Source organism: Chlamydotis macqueenii, chromosome 2, assembly GCF_036417535.1.
Source record: "Chlamydotis macqueenii isolate bChlMac1 chromosome 2, bChlMac1.mat, whole genome shotgun sequence".
Lineage (NCBI taxonomy): Eukaryota > Metazoa > Chordata > Aves > Otidiformes > Otididae > Chlamydotis > Chlamydotis macqueenii.
In genome coordinates, this window is record NC_141557.1 from 9544671 (window position 1) to 9561867 (window position 17197).

Genomic DNA, 17197 nt, shown 5'->3' on the forward strand with positions numbered 1-17197 from the left:
TTATGCCCGCCATACGAGAACCATGATTCAAATCCTACAAAGTTACAGTTCCAGTGATGGGTGTATTTTGTGCAGCCCTACTGGGAAATTGAGAGTTAATTTAAAAGAATGTATCTTGGAGTGGGTGCTGCTTTAACAGTTCAAGATAGGAACAATGCCATTCCCTCGGTCTGTTTCCGGCCTTGATTCAGACAATTTATTATTCAAATCACAGCCTCTTAGCTTCCAAAATCTGATTTGAATCGTTACATTTTCTTGAGCCACTGGAGAGCCTGACCTGTTATTCTGAAGTTATTGTTGAAAACAAATTTTAGCCAAAAGCTGGATAAACAGTTATTTTTCTATGCCATAGTATCTGCATTTGAATCATTATTTGAAATTTTCTTAAACTGGAGCTTGATCTCGCAGGGGTGCTCAGCCGTGCAGAGCAACAAGTTCAAACCTTGTTTCTGCAAAATGCAATGGTCCACATCAAGGTGAGAGATAGGAGAATGGAGTTACGGATCCTACTTAAATGCTGTTTAGTTCTTCACCATTTTTACCAGTACTGTACCTCTTACAGTATTATGCAAATATACACATAGATAACACAACACTTGCATTCATACCCTCACACACAGTCAACTATAGGAGGTTCTTGAACTTCTGAAGATGACCTTCAGACTTCAGAGATTCATTTCACGTGTGGGAGATCAAAAGAAAATACCTCAAAGACAACAGCAGCTTCATTGTATCTGAATAACTAAGAAGGTGTGAAAAGCTCCTGATGAATTTGTGTGGCACAAACATCATACATGACAATGACTCAAACAAAGCTTGGAGGGCTACCGTATAGGAGTTTTAGAGCTGTAATAGCTGCTGGAAAACTCCAAATAGAAAATAAGCATCTTAGGAAATACAATTCCAGAGGTAGTCAGTACTACAGCAATGCATACACCTTCAGGATTTCAATGTTGGCACTGGTTTTCCCTACAGCAGAGTTATTCCTGGTTTTCTGGTGTAACAGCCTTCTTACAAACAAGATAGATGACAGAATAATTAGCACTTTAATAATGGTACACATCAAGCACATCAAACTCCAATCCAACTCTCTAGGTCCCTGGACCATTGAATATTCTGCCAGTGAATGTTAAATGTTGAGGTGGATGCTCTGGGGGAGTACCAGTAAGGGTCTGTTGTTCCTCAATGACCTGAAAGAAACTCTCCTTGCCTACAGTCCAGAAAATGCTTTGCATTATATTATCCAAAACTTCCCACGACATGTACAGAATTTTTAAGTCAACATCCTGACACATGAGCAGCTTCTGGCGTTGCAGCTTAGGAACTCATTTTTAATCCTGCTAAAGCAGAGCCTACCCTACGTTGACACAATGCAGCTAACCTCATCTCTGTCCAAAAAAAATAATCACTGAAGCTGTGGAAATATTTTACGTGACATAAAGATGATGAACTGTATTGTAGCTGTGGTAGACTCCAGCCCCGTGTTGTTAATGACTACATAGCACATGTTTATGCAGTGACATAAAAGCAATTCATCAGTTCTCCCCAGACTTGACTGAACGGCTCAGTAAGCTTAGTGTGAATTTTGTAATCTGTTGTTGCTTTTGAAATGCTTTTCTTGAGATAGAGAGAGAAAGTGAGAGATTGAGGAGCTCTGAGAAGCATTTCTCTCTTCACAGAGAAAGAGACAGTTTTCTTCTACCACACCAAGGCCTGGGTAGTCATGGGTGTCTACACATTTCTTACTGAGGCACAAATCCTCTTATCGTAGATCAACACCTAACCCAGATCCCACCGTCCAGAGCAGTACATGAATTATTGCTGAGCTTAGAACAGTGCATTTGTTTATACAGCTGCTCCATTTGCCACTAGCATCTCAGCTATATTTCTCTTGAGCTATTTCAGACATGAAACTTGCCATGCAACATCAATCCTTTTTATTTTACAGTCTTGCAAATGAAGATTATACATCCATTAACTTTGTCAGGAATCTGACCTACTGTCCAAACAAAAAGGTCTTTTCTCATTCTGAAACTAAAGAGCTTTTTCTAAGTACTTTTGATTTGAGCATCTTGACTTTGATTTACTGTTACCATTACATATAATTCCATTCCTACAGTGTGAAGAAAAATAAATCCTTATTCCACAAAAGGCTTCTTCCTTATGTTAAAATATGTACTTTCTATTATTTCAGCACTGTTAAACACCAGAGTGAATCAAAAACAAACTGCAAAACTGGATTAAAATAGTTATATTTAACCTCAAATAGCCTGAATCTGATATCCTATCAACAAAGAAACAGCTTGGCTACAGCACTCCATTATTTTTCACGTGGGTGAGACTGCAGAAATGTATTCATTATGTACACAATCATATCTGATAAGACGTAGAAAGGGAAATGCACACAGCTGGGAGAATTCATGTCCAACAAAATATATAAGTAGCTGAATAAATGTTCTTCCATCACCTTAATATTCCAAACCACTTGGTTCTTTCACTGCTGATCACCGTATCTCAGATGTAACCTGGAATATATTTAGGCTGAAATGTCTACTTCCCTTTGGTTAATTCATTTTCACTTTTCACCTTTGAAAAAAATACATATTTGGCAGAGTGTAAAGTACAACCTTCTGTCAAAATCTTGATTATTCCAAGTAGTATCACTAGGTTTTTTTTTTACAAACTATGATAGCCTAAATATATGGGAGGTGAGTTATGCAGTGGCTTTTGCTAAACCAAGAACAAGAACCAGACTGGAGAGATCTCTAGCCTAAGAACTTGTCCACTTTTTTTCCAGTTCCACTAGCTGGTCTTAAAAAAAACTAGGAAGTCCTCGAAGCTGTATCTCCAGTACATCCTTAGACTACCATGGATACAACAACCCTGTTAGTACAATGTGGATTAATGATGCATTTAACAGGTGACAACTTCTTGCATTTCAAATATCCAAAAGTGCCTTCTTTCTCCATTGACCACATATAAGACAACAATTCATTTAACGGTAAGCATCTGAAGTGAAGTGGGCTTTCATTTTCCAGTTGACTTTGAAGCCAGCTGGAATCCATTCAATGACTGGAATTGGCCAAAATACATGGAGGTATTTCGTTAGCATGAGGAGTCCTGTTGGCTAAAATTTTACTGAATGTAGCTTCCGTAGTCTGTGCCACAGTCCTGATTCTCCTGTTATTTAGCAGAAACCAGGGCTTGCAGATAGCACAAACACAAGCTCCACTCTGGCTTGCAGTCAGGACACAGGCGGAGGTGCACAGCCAGGACACGCTTCCCAGCTCTTGAGGTTATGCACCCTTGAGCACCCCAATTAGTTAAATCAGCTCCAGTTAAGGACTGACGCTGGCTTTAATTTTCTGATGACTTCACCTATGTTCGTTTCCAAGTTCTAATTCTTACAGCTTTGACTCTGAGCATTCCAGCAGGTCTCAGTGTTGGTACCTCTTCTGGACCAAGTCTTTGAATAATGTGAATAAAGTTACACAAAGAACCTCAGAAATCCTGGCAAGTTAAGTTCTTCGGTGTGAATTGATAAAAATTAGAAATATAAAAATTGAAAATCAGTAAAGGAAGAAAAAAAAGAGTAAATTCCTTCAGTATATTACAATTTAGTAATTCATTATTCTTAACACTACGAATAATGCAATCATAAGAAAAAGGCATTTGTCTAGCCCTGTGAATATTCACCACTAGTAAAATTACTTAAAAGGGGAAAAAACCAGATAACTGTGTACACAAAATTAGCACAAGAGTTAGCAATCAACTGTAGTTCATACAAGATTCTTAGCAGACAGCATAATCTTTATTAATAAATTATGAACTGTTTAGTGGAGTTTTTGCTTAGTGATATCACCATAATAACAGCCGCATGTTTTATTTATTTTTCAAGTTAGATCCAAAATAAGCAAGTCATTCACTGTCAGATTCTCTCTAACATCTGAAGACTCTTTACTCCAAATTTAAACTTTCATTGATCTAGATGAGATAGCACTCCATCAAAACTAAGGGGAATAATATGACAACTTCAGTTGCTGTGCTCGTCTTTGGGGATTTTGTTCCTGTGATACAACAAAGCAAAAAACTACATTTCTTAAAGCTGGCTTCACTTTTCTCGTAAGGATGGTATTTTTTTTTCTCTGTGGGATATAGTGCTATTTGTGCAGCAGATTGTATTTTGACAGATGCAACTGTATCATAAAAAGGCCCTTAGCACTATCAGACTGGTAGCTCACAAACTTTCATGAGCTCCAGGATTTCTTAAAAAAAAATCCAACAATTAAAATGTTTTTGAGAGTGTAAAATGCCTCCAAGCCACTTACCTCCCCCACACCAGTCTGCAGAATTTTCAGTCCAGTTGTTTTTTCAAGCTCCTCTTTGTTTACGGCTGTAGGAAAATTAAAATTGAAAGAGTTTCAGGAAAGCTGGAATATGGATGATATTGCAGTATTTACAATATAACCAACCTTCTTTCCTCCATCAACAAATTTGTGATAGTTCCTACTTATGCCATCTAAGGAACTCTACTAGTCAGTTTTTTTGTATGCAGAGGTATGCCATTAATTGTTTGTTATTATGTGAAAAAGAAAGCCAAACTAATTCTAGTTCTCTTGTATATGCAGTATCACACACATTTCACACATATTCACAATACGTTTGGAAAGGTCTCTTCAGTGGAAACTTCCCACTGTCTCCCTTGCAGTGAAGAGCAGGGCAGCACCTTACCATCACCACAGCACGGTCACTGCGTAGGACACTTCACAACAAATGCAAAGTCTTACCTAGCAGGTAAGATAGATAGTTTATTTCACATTGGGATGAAATGCATGTTTTCTTTTTAGAAATTTTTTTTCCCCCTATTTATCAGCCTCTATATCAGTGAAAGTATTTTTTTTAAAAGTGATCTAGCATAAAACAGCTAAATGCGACATAGAGGTAGTAATCACTAAGACTACATCTACACTTGCAACCCAAACATGTCCAGGGCATGAACTTGAGCACTGTCTTACCATTGCCAGTGCTTTTAAATCATTACTGTCGTCTTCACATGATTTTGGCCTTTGCCCACTAGTATTCTCACAAAATAATGTCCAGCCCCAGTTCTAGAGACAGCACAAGGATGAGATTATTCCCAGCTGGCGGTAGGGATAAGGTCATCCTGTTTTAGTTGGGAAGACTTTAACCATCTAGATGAAACTGCGTCAGCTGGACTCACAGCCAAAACCCGGGCACCTGGCTTGATTTATTTACAAGTAGAAGTGAAGCCTTGCAGCCTTGTTAAACTCTCCTCCCTTTAGCCATCTAGTCATTTGCTATCTAATCCAAGTGAGTCATCGAGGTTCTCTCTGCAGCCAATGCAAAGAGACAGACATTTAATACGATGAGTCATCCCACATATCTTACACACATCTGCAGGCACCTCTCTCTTTCCTTTGATTACGGAGACAATTTGGATAGACTCAGCTTCTCAATTTAAGTTACCTGAAGGAAACATTCCTACCAGAAAGGACAAGAAGTGTGCTAGAACATATTGTATACTGTAAATTTACATAAAAATACTAAAAGAAATTAATATAATTTTCTTTTATTTGTGAAAATACTCTTTAACTGTTGTCATATGAAATGTTTTCAAAATAGTTCAGATTGCAGCAGACAATTCTCAAAAGCAGCATTATTGTGAAGTAATACTTCAGTTTGTCCAAAGTGCAACACAAATGACTCACTTTTATTTCAGAGGCAAGTCATATCATTAGGGTTTAATGTCACCTCATATATCCAAAAGATGGAAAGATTTTGGTAGGAGTTTATATATGCAAAGACTTAAGAAAGAAAACCTCAAGCAAATCTAACACAGAGCAACTTTTCTGAGCGCCTTCAGCAAGGGATGAATATTGCCTGTGATTTAAATGGAGAGGAAAGCTCTGTCCACCTTTTCAACTCGCAGAGCTTTATCCTTTCTTCTCTTTAACATGCTACTGATGAAGTAGATAGGGACATGGAGTACCAAGCTAAGAAAGTTTGAGCATATATTTTGCTGGATGACAGCCTAAAACCTCCATACAATACTCATAATACTTATGCCACGCTTCACACATTCACAAACATATTTATTCCCCCCAGAGTCACAGGGACCACAGGAAAAGGACAGTTGCCTGGACCGTGTGATTTCTGGCTACGTTTTCACTGCGCTGTATATGTTGTACAGTATGAATTTCCAAAAAATAAGTAAATCTGCTAACAAGCTTGATTTTCAGCCTTGACATGGACTCTGGACTACTTTGCTTCACTGATGGCTGATAACCTGCCATGTCATGTAACAACATTCTTTCTTTCGGATGTGCCATTTCATTGCAAAGGTGTGCCATGCTACCACACTAACCACCTCGCACTTGGCATACACATTAAAGGCAGGTTTCTATCAAATGCAAAAATTTAGAAGATGTATAAAAACAGAAAGCTCCATGGCCTCCTTCGAAGAAACAGAAGAGTTCAACAAATGATTCTTTGGTAGCTTAGAATAAAGGAAACTGCACAGCAGAGTGGTTGCAAAATAAATGGGTATAAATAGACAAAAAGGCTTAAATACCAGTGTGTGATTTCCTACCACATGAACAGTTAAAAGAAAATATTTGGTCTGCTGTATTGCTGAATTTTATAATTAATATTATATATTTGACCCCCTTTCTGTAGGTTTCCTGCAGACTTTAATTATTGAAGCTGTGATATTAAAAAACAAATAAAAGTTTACTTAACATTGCCCTTTCCCCCTTGATATCGGCCAAAACACAAAGGACAGCTCTCACAGCCATGCTCACAGAAACCCTGCCAAAATTAGGAAGCATGAAGGCACAACATGTTATTGATTAAATCATAACCTGAAAATGGTCAGGCTTGGGCACTGTCAGATTGCAGAGAGACACAGCAGCCAGTCTCCAGCATGTTCACTCCAGCTGTGTACAGCAGCCTATTTTAGCTAACCTTGAACGCCACAAGCCGTCCAGGAAGGTCAAGAAATTCTGTCAAAAAACAGTGATGCTGAAGCTGATGCATTAACCATACATCAAGTAGCTGCTTGAAGCTGCTGAACACTGAATTAACTACTTAACTTTTTCTATGAGTAACCATAATTGAGCATTTAAGACAATAAAACACAGTAGAGAACCTATAGATAGATGAGGAAGAAGCGGTGGGAAAATAAATTCAAATATTAAGAACAAGCTACTAATACTTTGAAAACTGGCCTAAATTTTTTGGAAGTATTTTAGTGTACTACCTGCTAGCTTTTATTCTAACACAAATACACAGCAGATGATGTTTCTGTTGCAAATTTTATGAACCAGAAATGATAATTCTGGGTTACATGGTATATTACATGTTCCATCAAAGTTGATTTTTTATGGCCACAGTTTAAAGTCCTGAAATACTGATGGAGAACTGACAAACTCATAAGCAAAGAGGCATAATAAAAACAGCTATTCGTAAAAAGCAAAACCCACCCCCCCAACCCAGTTAGCAACATATAAATCCCTTTTTTAATCTTCCACTGAAACAAAAAGGGCTTCCAAACACACAAAAAAGGAGGCCTTTAAATTAAATTCACTAGATGAAGGATATGCAAATTACCTGAAGAAGCGGAGCCCTATAATGTTCTTAAAATTCTGCAATAGCCTATTTAATTAGTATTTTAATTTATCAGAATAATTCTTTGCACTTGACAATTTATGCAGTATTCCATATAATTAAGCACGTAGCTACAGTGGAATAATTTTGCCTACTCTCTGTATACCAGTTATTTTAACCTGAAAGAATCTGTGGAAGTCTCTTCTGTGATCTAAATTACAATGGGGACAACTTAATGGCTTTGCTCTATTAGAGAGCACGATGAGGGTGTTACCGAGCGGTTAAGGGTAGGGATTGTCACTATTCATAGGCTTCACTAAACTGAGGGAGGTCTGATGTGTTTTCCGAGGGCTAACATTTACTTCCTTTAGCAAAGTTATCTGTCAGTGGTATAGTCAGCAATTTGAGCGTCTAGTTTTGTAGTTGGCAGGTTTAACCTCAGAGTCCATTGGTTATTAGGAGAAGCAAGTTACACAGGGCTTCGAGCAGACCTCCAGTCTCATTAGAGCACTTCTGGAAGAAGGAAGCCCTGAGAAATGAGTAGTTTATAAAGGTTTGCTATAAAGGAGGTTACCAAGTACAACTGCATCCACGGGCTTACTCATGGGGGCACACACAGAGAGACGAGGGAAGGGTTTCCGCAGGAGGCTTCCCCATCTATCTCCTGTGCTGCTGCAGGGTTCACCTGCTCCGGGAAAGAATTTATCCTCAAATATGAAATGTATTTGTGGGAAGATGGTGTCACTCACAAGAAAACCTTATTTTTCTGCCGTGAATCTGACTTTGAGAGTGTGTTGAATTTAATTACATGTAGAAAAAAAAGTACTTACAGGCATATGACTGCCCTGACCTGAATGACATGCCCATTGTAGAAGGAGCTAATTCGTGCCCTAGACTCACTAACTACATTGACTAGACTGTCACTCAATAAAGTGATGGAGGGCAATTAATTCAGATTTACTGTGGACTGTCAGATGAATTCTACAACAATCTTCCTCTTCCCATCAACTTGTTGCAAAGTTCCTTTCATAGGGCCACATTCAGAAGAATTTCATTTATTTTTCCCTGTTTGAGGAAAAGAAAGGGAAAAGGAGGAAGGGAAATCCAGAGAGACAGTAAGTGTTCATTACAGCTTTTAAATTTTACGAGGTTTCCTAAATCTAAGACAAGTAGATGTTGCATTTATTTACATCAAGTTAGTCTTTGCTTTCTCCTCCCCTGCAAAGAACCCTCCAATTATTTGGAAAGCTTCTTCATAGGCTGGACCAGAAAGACTGCCTTTATGTTTGGCAGACACACACACTGTGAGATGCACATACCTAGCAGATACTAAAACCTTGGTCCCTTGCAATTCAGTGAAAATGGATTTCCATAAATTTTGGGCTCTCTCCATTTTGAGAACACCACAGCCCCAGAGTAAGTTTGCCTTTGCACAGTGGATGCACCTTCTGAAACTGCTGAGGCATTCACATCACTAAATGAGAATGGGACAGAGGAAAAAAACACTGTCAGTTCAGCACTCTTTTCCCTACAGAATAACCTGATATTACATAGGTTTTTCCCACCTCACTCACCTTCCTTTGTTGGAAGTAATTAAAAAGTACTTTAATGAACTTTGAATTAGCTACTTAGGTACGACTGTGTTCAGAAGAATAGGCTTTCATGAATATAAGACAAACTCTCTCTGACTTTGGTGTCTGTCTACAAGCTGGTGAGTGGAGAGCTGGTGCTAGGCTCCTGGAATGAAAATGGTTGCAGAAATCCACATAGCTGTACCAGTGACAGCCTGCTAAATATTATGTCATATTCAATTTTCAAGTCATTTTTCAAATGATTTTAATCAGATATTGTTTCAGTCTCACGTGCATTAATTTAATTTCCGATATCAACTTTTCAGCTTTCAATCTGTTCAGATGCAGTACCTTGCTGCCTGGAGTAATTTAAAATATTGTTCGCATCTCCAGCAATTTTGAGGGCAGCATCCTTTACAACCTGCTCTAGCCCATAAAGCCAGCAGATGGAAATTCAGGCCATGCTCGCCACTCCCACTGCACCTTTGCGTTCTCACAGTTTTGGGTACAAGATAGCCAAATCTCTGTGCACACAAACAAGGAATTTTCCATCTGTCTTTAATTCCATTCAAAAAACACAGACAAAATCCATTTGTCAGGCAAACAGCAGCACTGCATGTTCCTGTAAGAGAAAAATTGGCCCATCCTTGAGCAGCTGGCAAAAGCTCTATATTTTTTTAAACTCATTCACTAAAACAACTTCAGCTTCCCCTCTCTAAAGCATCAACCGCCTATGTCCCTAATGTCCCATGGTCAAATAATATTCAAGGATAGAGCAGTAAAGATGTGATACATCAAGACCTCACGTAGCTGTCTGTTTGCACACATTAGTTATGTATTTTAAACACATTCTTTCTGCCTGACTGCTTGCATTGATTTATTTTTACTTATTTAATAAACAGCTGCTCAATTAAATGTTTTTGCTTAACTGTCCTTCAAAATGACAACATAGCTATTCTAAAATGTGATATTTGAATAGTGGCAAAAGACTCTAGGATATATGAAATAACAATTTTTTTTATTTCTTTGGAGCTTTTATGTTAATGGTGGCACTCAGCTCTACTAACTTTGCTATCTCAACTAAGAAATCAGTCAAGGTTCCCTCAGCAGTCAAAAGAAGTAAATAGATATCACTAGAGATTGACTCGTCCCATCCTTACATAGGTATCATTTCCCCATCACATGTAAATATAGGCCTTGAAAGGCCTGTTGAGTCAACCAATTCAGTTTGTTTGTTTGTTTTTTTTTTTTCCTACAGGCAAATCATTGTAAGAAACATACGTATACAAGCTCCAAAATACTTCAGCAGTAAAACAGTCCTACAGACAATGCCATGGCTACAGAGAAGAATTTTCAAGGTGTAGTGTCAATGTGACGATTCTGTTCTTGAAGCGTGAGCAAAATCAGTTTATATGAATTAGAACTGTAGAAATGAATACTTTTGTCTATTCTAAATGCTTTCTTGCATAGCTTGAGAAACCTATTACCAAAAATATTATCCTAATTAATACAAGGAAGTTGATCTCCATCAATAGAGGACTTTGGAGTACTGATTAAAAAAATAACCATGCTTTGGCTATGTATATTTTACAAATACAGAATATATTTCAATGCATTTTTAACAACGACATTTTTTAATACTATTGACCATTTTAACAGTGACAATTCAATGCTGCACATTACTTGATGGAGTGCAGCGCATGTATGTGTAACAATTTGCTTGCATACTTAAAACACTTATCCATTATTTACAGCCAAAGATGTACCAATTCAGCCAATGTTAGCAGAAAATGAAAAAAAGAAGTGTCATTCCACCTTTCACATCTAAATTTGATCACATAAATATTTCTTGACAAGTTTCATCTCTGCATGGAAAATTCAGACGAAACAACCTGCAGTATGCTGAGCGGAAGCTAGAGCAGAACACATTCAAGTAGACCAAAGTGGCACGACTGTCAGTGCAAGCGCAGACAATTTTTCTCAGCAAGCTTCATTCTAGGCTGATTGTTAACGTCTAGATCCTGGTTAGCTTAACATTAAAGTTCACCATAATATGTTCAGCCTTAACATTTACAAATAAGAAGGCAAGATTCGAGGTCCCAGGGGATGGGCGGGTAAGAAGGACCATCTGGATCTCTCTCAGCCCTTCTTAGAGCAGCGAAATCTTTGCCTCCTCACCTTCACAACACTGTGGAAAGTAACACTCCATAAAACGATCCTAAAGGCACAGATTCTTTTCTTTCATTTTAAAGAGTCAGGTTCTTGGAATAGCTTTACAAAATAACAGTTTTGTTGCCTTCTTTTATTTATAATTCAGAATTCAACAGATTGCTTTTATTTTATTGTGATGAAAATAGTACCAAAAAATCAAAGAGGTAACAGCAGTTCCTCAGCTTTTCACGGGTAGCTTCATATTCTGTTTTTTTTATCTGCTTTTTGCTTCTATTGAATATTCTCTCCTTTTATATACTTCATTTTGATACCTCAGGATATCCACTACATCTCTTTTTTGTGTTTTATTATTTTCAAACAAGAATCATCTGTCCTCTTCAAAAACATAAACTTTTATGTAAGATCTGTTCCTTGTCATTTTAATGCTTTAGAAAAAGTAGAAAAATTATAAGTTTCTGTGGTCACCTCCATGTAATGGGTTCAAAAATACCTACTGTCCAGGAATAGTAGTATCTAAAACACAAGTCACTCTCCTCTTCTCACTTTTGCAGCTATATTAACTGGGATGGTTTATAAGCAGAAAGAACCAGTGAAGTGATCCAGAAGTTGCTACTTGTGTTTGTAGCTTTGTGGGAATTCAGCAAATCCAGTTACCTGGAATTTAACTGACCTTGTGTGGTTTCTTTAGTATAGATGATGTGTTATTGGGGCAAGGGAAAGGACTAGACCATCTCTCCAGGAGCCTACCAGCTACTTTTTCTGTAACTTCTATTTTTTAATATAAAACAAACCAAAGGGCTCAGGAAATTCAAATCAGGAATCGTCATTGCTCTTTTAAAGAAGTGTTCCACTCCTCGTGAAGTTCTCCCTGGAAAGTACACTGACCCTTTTTAATATTATAGTATATGATATTTAAAAATACACAGATTGGTCTCTAATTATTAATCCTCATCTTTGTTACTTGTATTTCTTTAGCATTTTTTAGCATTCTCCTGCTTGCACTACTTTGAGTCTTCTCATATAAACAGCCTGAAATGTATGAATTATTCTTACTCTTATTTAAAATTTATCAAAATCTTTGGACGGATACTGTAGTGTGTTTGCACCAGCATATGAAAAAAATTGAGAGACACTACCACTAATTCTCAGCATGCCAAACTGTTATTTTTAATAAATACACATTCAAGAACTGTCATGTTTTTTTCAGTCATTTCCTCAGTTAATAAAACAGTACCCTGTAGGTTCATTTCTTTAATGATCCAAAACACAACTACAAGCCATGTTATTTGTTATTCATCTACAACTATACTTAATGTCATCCTCGTGGCACAAATGGAACAAGACTGAGTTGGGAAAACATTAGCAATATTTCAACTGACTGGCTCACTAAATCAAGAATAACACAGCTAATGCACAAGGTCATTCACTAACAAAATCTATTTGCTATGCCCTCAGAATAAAATGAAAATATTTATTACCAAGGATGTCACTAGCAACAGGAGTCACAATAAAACTTTCAGGTGAGAGGGAATAGGGACAATGTTAACTGGCCCAATGTTTCTCATAATTTTTCATAATTCTACCTTAATGAAAACTTTGAAGGCTACTTTGCTACCTTTAAAAGAATTTATTTAAAATCAGCAGAAAGGGGAAGGATCAGTGAAGCCTGCTTATAATTCAGAAATATAGGCCAAATATCTTTTAAAGAATATAAACTTTAACCATATAATAAAAAGCATTAAGTTTATCCTTGGATGGGTGAAGTGCAAAATAAGGAGGATAAACGCTCCTCTACAGAGAGAACTGGGTCCTAAACACATTTACAGAGTTTGCACGTGCATGCGTGTGTGCAGGTACGCACAGTTGATGGGAACGAGGAGAAGGATTTAACAGGAAAGATCTAAGTGTGTGAGGAATGGCTACTTTGCAGATCCCAGGGACAACTTTACAGGGAAATCTTAAAGTCCCTATTGCCAGTCTCTGAAGACTTTTCTTCAGAGCTTGTTCAGTAGCTACCAGAAATTCAAAACCCCAGTGAGTGCTTCCACATGTTTCTTCTCCCCTCTCTAAAGTCCTTACTTTAGGCCGCCAGGACTGCTGAAGTCATACTCAAAATATTGTGATTATTACTACATCACCTACAAGTTCTTCTCATGGCCAGGATCCTCACAGGTAAGACACTGTGCAAACACAAAACTAAAAGGTTGTTCCTGTGCAAAAGACCTTGTATCTACCAAACAACTGGGGTCAGTAAATGGCTACAGAGAGAGGACTACAGATCATGAGGAACTGATACTAGGCAATACGACAGCAGAATACCAAAGCAATATCCATCCACACAACGTCCTTTCTCTTCTTTTTTGGCACAGGAAATGATGTGATCAGCTAAGCCTTATGAATCCCTTAAAAGCTGCAGCACTTTCACCATTTCACTGTTTAGAGGAGCAGAAGAGACTTATTGGCAGGTTTAAAATCAGGAGAAATGGCAGTAAAGGGCACTTTGATCAGCTCTCCCAGAAGTGCTGGAAGCAAAGGCAAAGCTTTCCTCTTCTGTAATTGGTGTGACGGAGAGGTCTCTCTTTTGCAGCAGGCTTAACCCAGTACTTACTGGCACAACTTTCTGCTGGCACTGTCTCTCCTCTGACAATGCCATGAGAACATTTTTTAAAGACATCTCTACAAACAGTAAAACAGGATACCTGGACTGTCCCACACCCTGTGGTTCCTGTTCAATCCGAGTGGATTATAAATCAGATTATAAACCTCTCATTGAGCAGAAGGCTGTGCTGTATCTTGGCTCTCTGTACGCTTTGTGAGAGAATCCTACATCCAGAAAGAAAAGCATTTCTGTCATGCTGGGTTTTTCTAAGGAAATCATAAGCAACTGCAGAAATATTAGAACTAAAGAAGACAGATGAATTGACAGAGTGTGAGGCTGTGGAGTAATGCTGTGTATCAGGAGCTAGCCCTGCTGCTAAAAGAGTTTACTGTCCACCAAGATGCCAGCTGCACACTCTTGTGAGTAGCCCCTTATCCTTTTTGTTTAGCAAAATGTGCATCATTAGCAAAAAAAAAAAAAAAAATCTGCTACTTAAACTATTTGAGCTTACTTGATAAATTTTGACTGACATGGTTTAGAGAGTGATCACAGGAGCAGTCTCACCAGCAGATACCAGACGGCGGTAACCCCTGTCAAGGGTATGATAACCTCTTTCATTGGCACTGATGCATTCAAAAGAGGACATTGGCCCACAGCCTTTATGAGATTGTCAGACTCATATGGATTATGCAATTTAACACATAGAAATCATTACTGCATACAATTTACGATAGATGTAAATGAAGAGCCTATCAGCTTTATGCATACATGGGCATAGGTCACTGTTAGAGTGCCAGCAATTTCAAGCCATTTCTGCATGCTACTTTCTGCAAAAATTAGCACAATAGCTTCCATATGGGGTGAAAATCTATAGGAGAGTTAAAAGCTCGGTGAAATGTTTTCTGACTTCTCCCCGACTGCTCCGTTTGGCAGGCAGACCTTCTCCTACCCAGACAGGCTATAACAAACACCAAAGGCTGCACTAGAAGCCGTCCTGGCAGCATCCTCCCTCCCCACCAGAGCGGCCACAGCACAGGCTTGTTTCCAGAGCTTCCCCTTGATGCAAATAGATGGAAACCAGACTTAAAAGGAATATTTGTTACTGAAAAAGAAAGGTGGCTATTACAAGGGCAGTACAGATAATGACTTCCTCAGGAAAGAATTTTGTAAGACAGTGGTTTGCATATTTCCTGACTCTCTTACTTTCGTAGACTGCTGGATCCGTGACTGATTCCTAAAGGAGAGGATGTTCTTGTGAAAGCATTTTAAAATTCCTTTAAATATATACCAGAGCCCTTTACTTTATAAATACCTACAATAACCTACACATACACACATAATATGTATGTCTCAATATAGGATACATATATATAGCTTACTCCACCCACCCCTCTTCAAAAATGAATACAGAAAAGTAGTATAAACATAAATTAAGTATGAGGTATACATCTCCACCACTCAAGATTAATGTATATTATTATCCCTTGACCCTTTCTTAATGTTCCATTTGACTATGTTTCTAAAATATTTATACCATACAGGGTGTTAAATTATAGCAATTAAGACTATAGTATGGTTTTATTAATATTTCATCAAGAATGTTTCATAATTTGAATTTCCCTGGTGCCCTTCTGTTGCTTTGCTGTACACTGTGGGGACGGAGGGCATTTCTTTCTAGTTCGCCTTCCTCTTTGCAGAACTTCACCAGCATTTTTCTTTATTTAGCCATATGCAGTATTTTGCAGCTACTGATTTTTTACTTGGTGACTGACTCATATAATAGTTTCAGGTTCTTTATGTTCAATTCTGGGTCTCCAGCACAACAAAGACATAAGCAAACTGGAAAGAGACCAGAGAAAGGCCAGCAAAAGAGCATGAATTCAAGGAGAGCCTGAGACCAACGGGATTGTTCAGCCTGGGGAGAGAAACATAAACGGTGATTTAACTGCTGACGACTGCTACTTGGGCAGGATTATAAAAAAAGACGGAGCCAAACTTTTGCAAAGGCTCATACCAAAAGGGCTTCAGGCAACAGTCTCATCACAAATTGCTACAAAGGAAATTATAGTTGGAAAGAAGGAAAGAAACTTTACTTAGTGAGTAAGTGATGGCTAAGTGTTGGGACAGGCTGCTCTGCAAGGCTGTAGAATTCCTTGAGACTTCCATAATTCAGATGGAACTGGGCCTCAAGAAGCCAAATTTCAGATTTGGCACTGCTTTACACAGGTTGTTGGACCAAATGACCTCCAGAAGTCCCTTCTGACTTAAATTTTTCTATGATTACAAATATATATAACACCTTTAACAGCAGTGATTCTTTACAAGAGACTGTACAATTCCATCCCAACATTTCTGAAATACTGATAAATCCTTCCTTGAAATAGGTACTGCATGTTTTTACGAGGAAAGGCTGCTGTTCTCAAGAGTACGATCATGTCTCAGACCTGGGTTCAGCAAAGCATTTTTATTTCTTGTTCAGTTTGTTCTTATGCAGCAAAGCACTTTAAGACATGTCCAGCTGATGAATCATGGCCCAAAAGCACTGGAGTGGAGTTAAGAAGAGAAACACAGAAATCTGAGAAAATTCAAAACAAACTAACATTTGGGCTTTATCATTTAGGTTTTGTGGTACACGAGTCTGTATGGTCATCACAATGGAGCTGAACTAGGTTATCTTTTTTTTAACTAGGTTAATATTTTCAGATTAAAAAATGGAACATTATGTGAATAAGGAAAAAATAAAAGGAAAGTTTTTTTTTAGATAAAACAACAATATTAGAATAGGCAAAAAATAAATAGAAGAAAAGGAATAATATGCAATGCTGTTCAGGTATGAAGAAAGGTCTCTTCCTGAAGCAGTGCAATGTCACTGCGTAAGTGACTGGTGACTAAAGGACAAAACTGAGTTTTGCTACTGCTGAAGCACCAGGCAGATGGAAAGGTAGAGGAGGAAGAAAGAAGGACCCATGGAAACAAACAGAGATGAGGGTAAAGGAAAAACTACACAGGACTTAGATTAGGTTTGGCTTCTCCCTATATTTTAAAATCTGTATTCCAAAGGTGGTTTCATAATGCAGTTTTAGACATCCGAAAATTAGGCATTTAGTAAAAGCTTCTTGCCTACTTTCCCTATAGCTGACAGAGAGACAGAGCACTTCCAGAGAGCACTTCATCCTCTCTCAGAAATACATTGTTCACATCTAAGTAAAATGTCGCTGTTCATCTCATG

The 17197-nt window shown here is 38.0% G+C and overlaps 1 protein-coding gene across 1 annotated transcript in view; it reads right to left on the minus strand.

The window, feature by feature from the left end:
- The window catches only part of PTPRN2 (protein tyrosine phosphatase receptor type N2), a 668183-nt gene that overhangs the window by 238508 nt on the left and 412478 nt on the right, over positions 1–17197 (minus strand). Inside the window, exon 12 of the mRNA XM_086741882.1 lies at positions 4329–4393. Coding sequence (XP_086598008.1) covers positions 4329–4393 — 65 coding nt within the window. The remainder of the gene's footprint in view (positions 1–4328; positions 4394–17197) is intronic.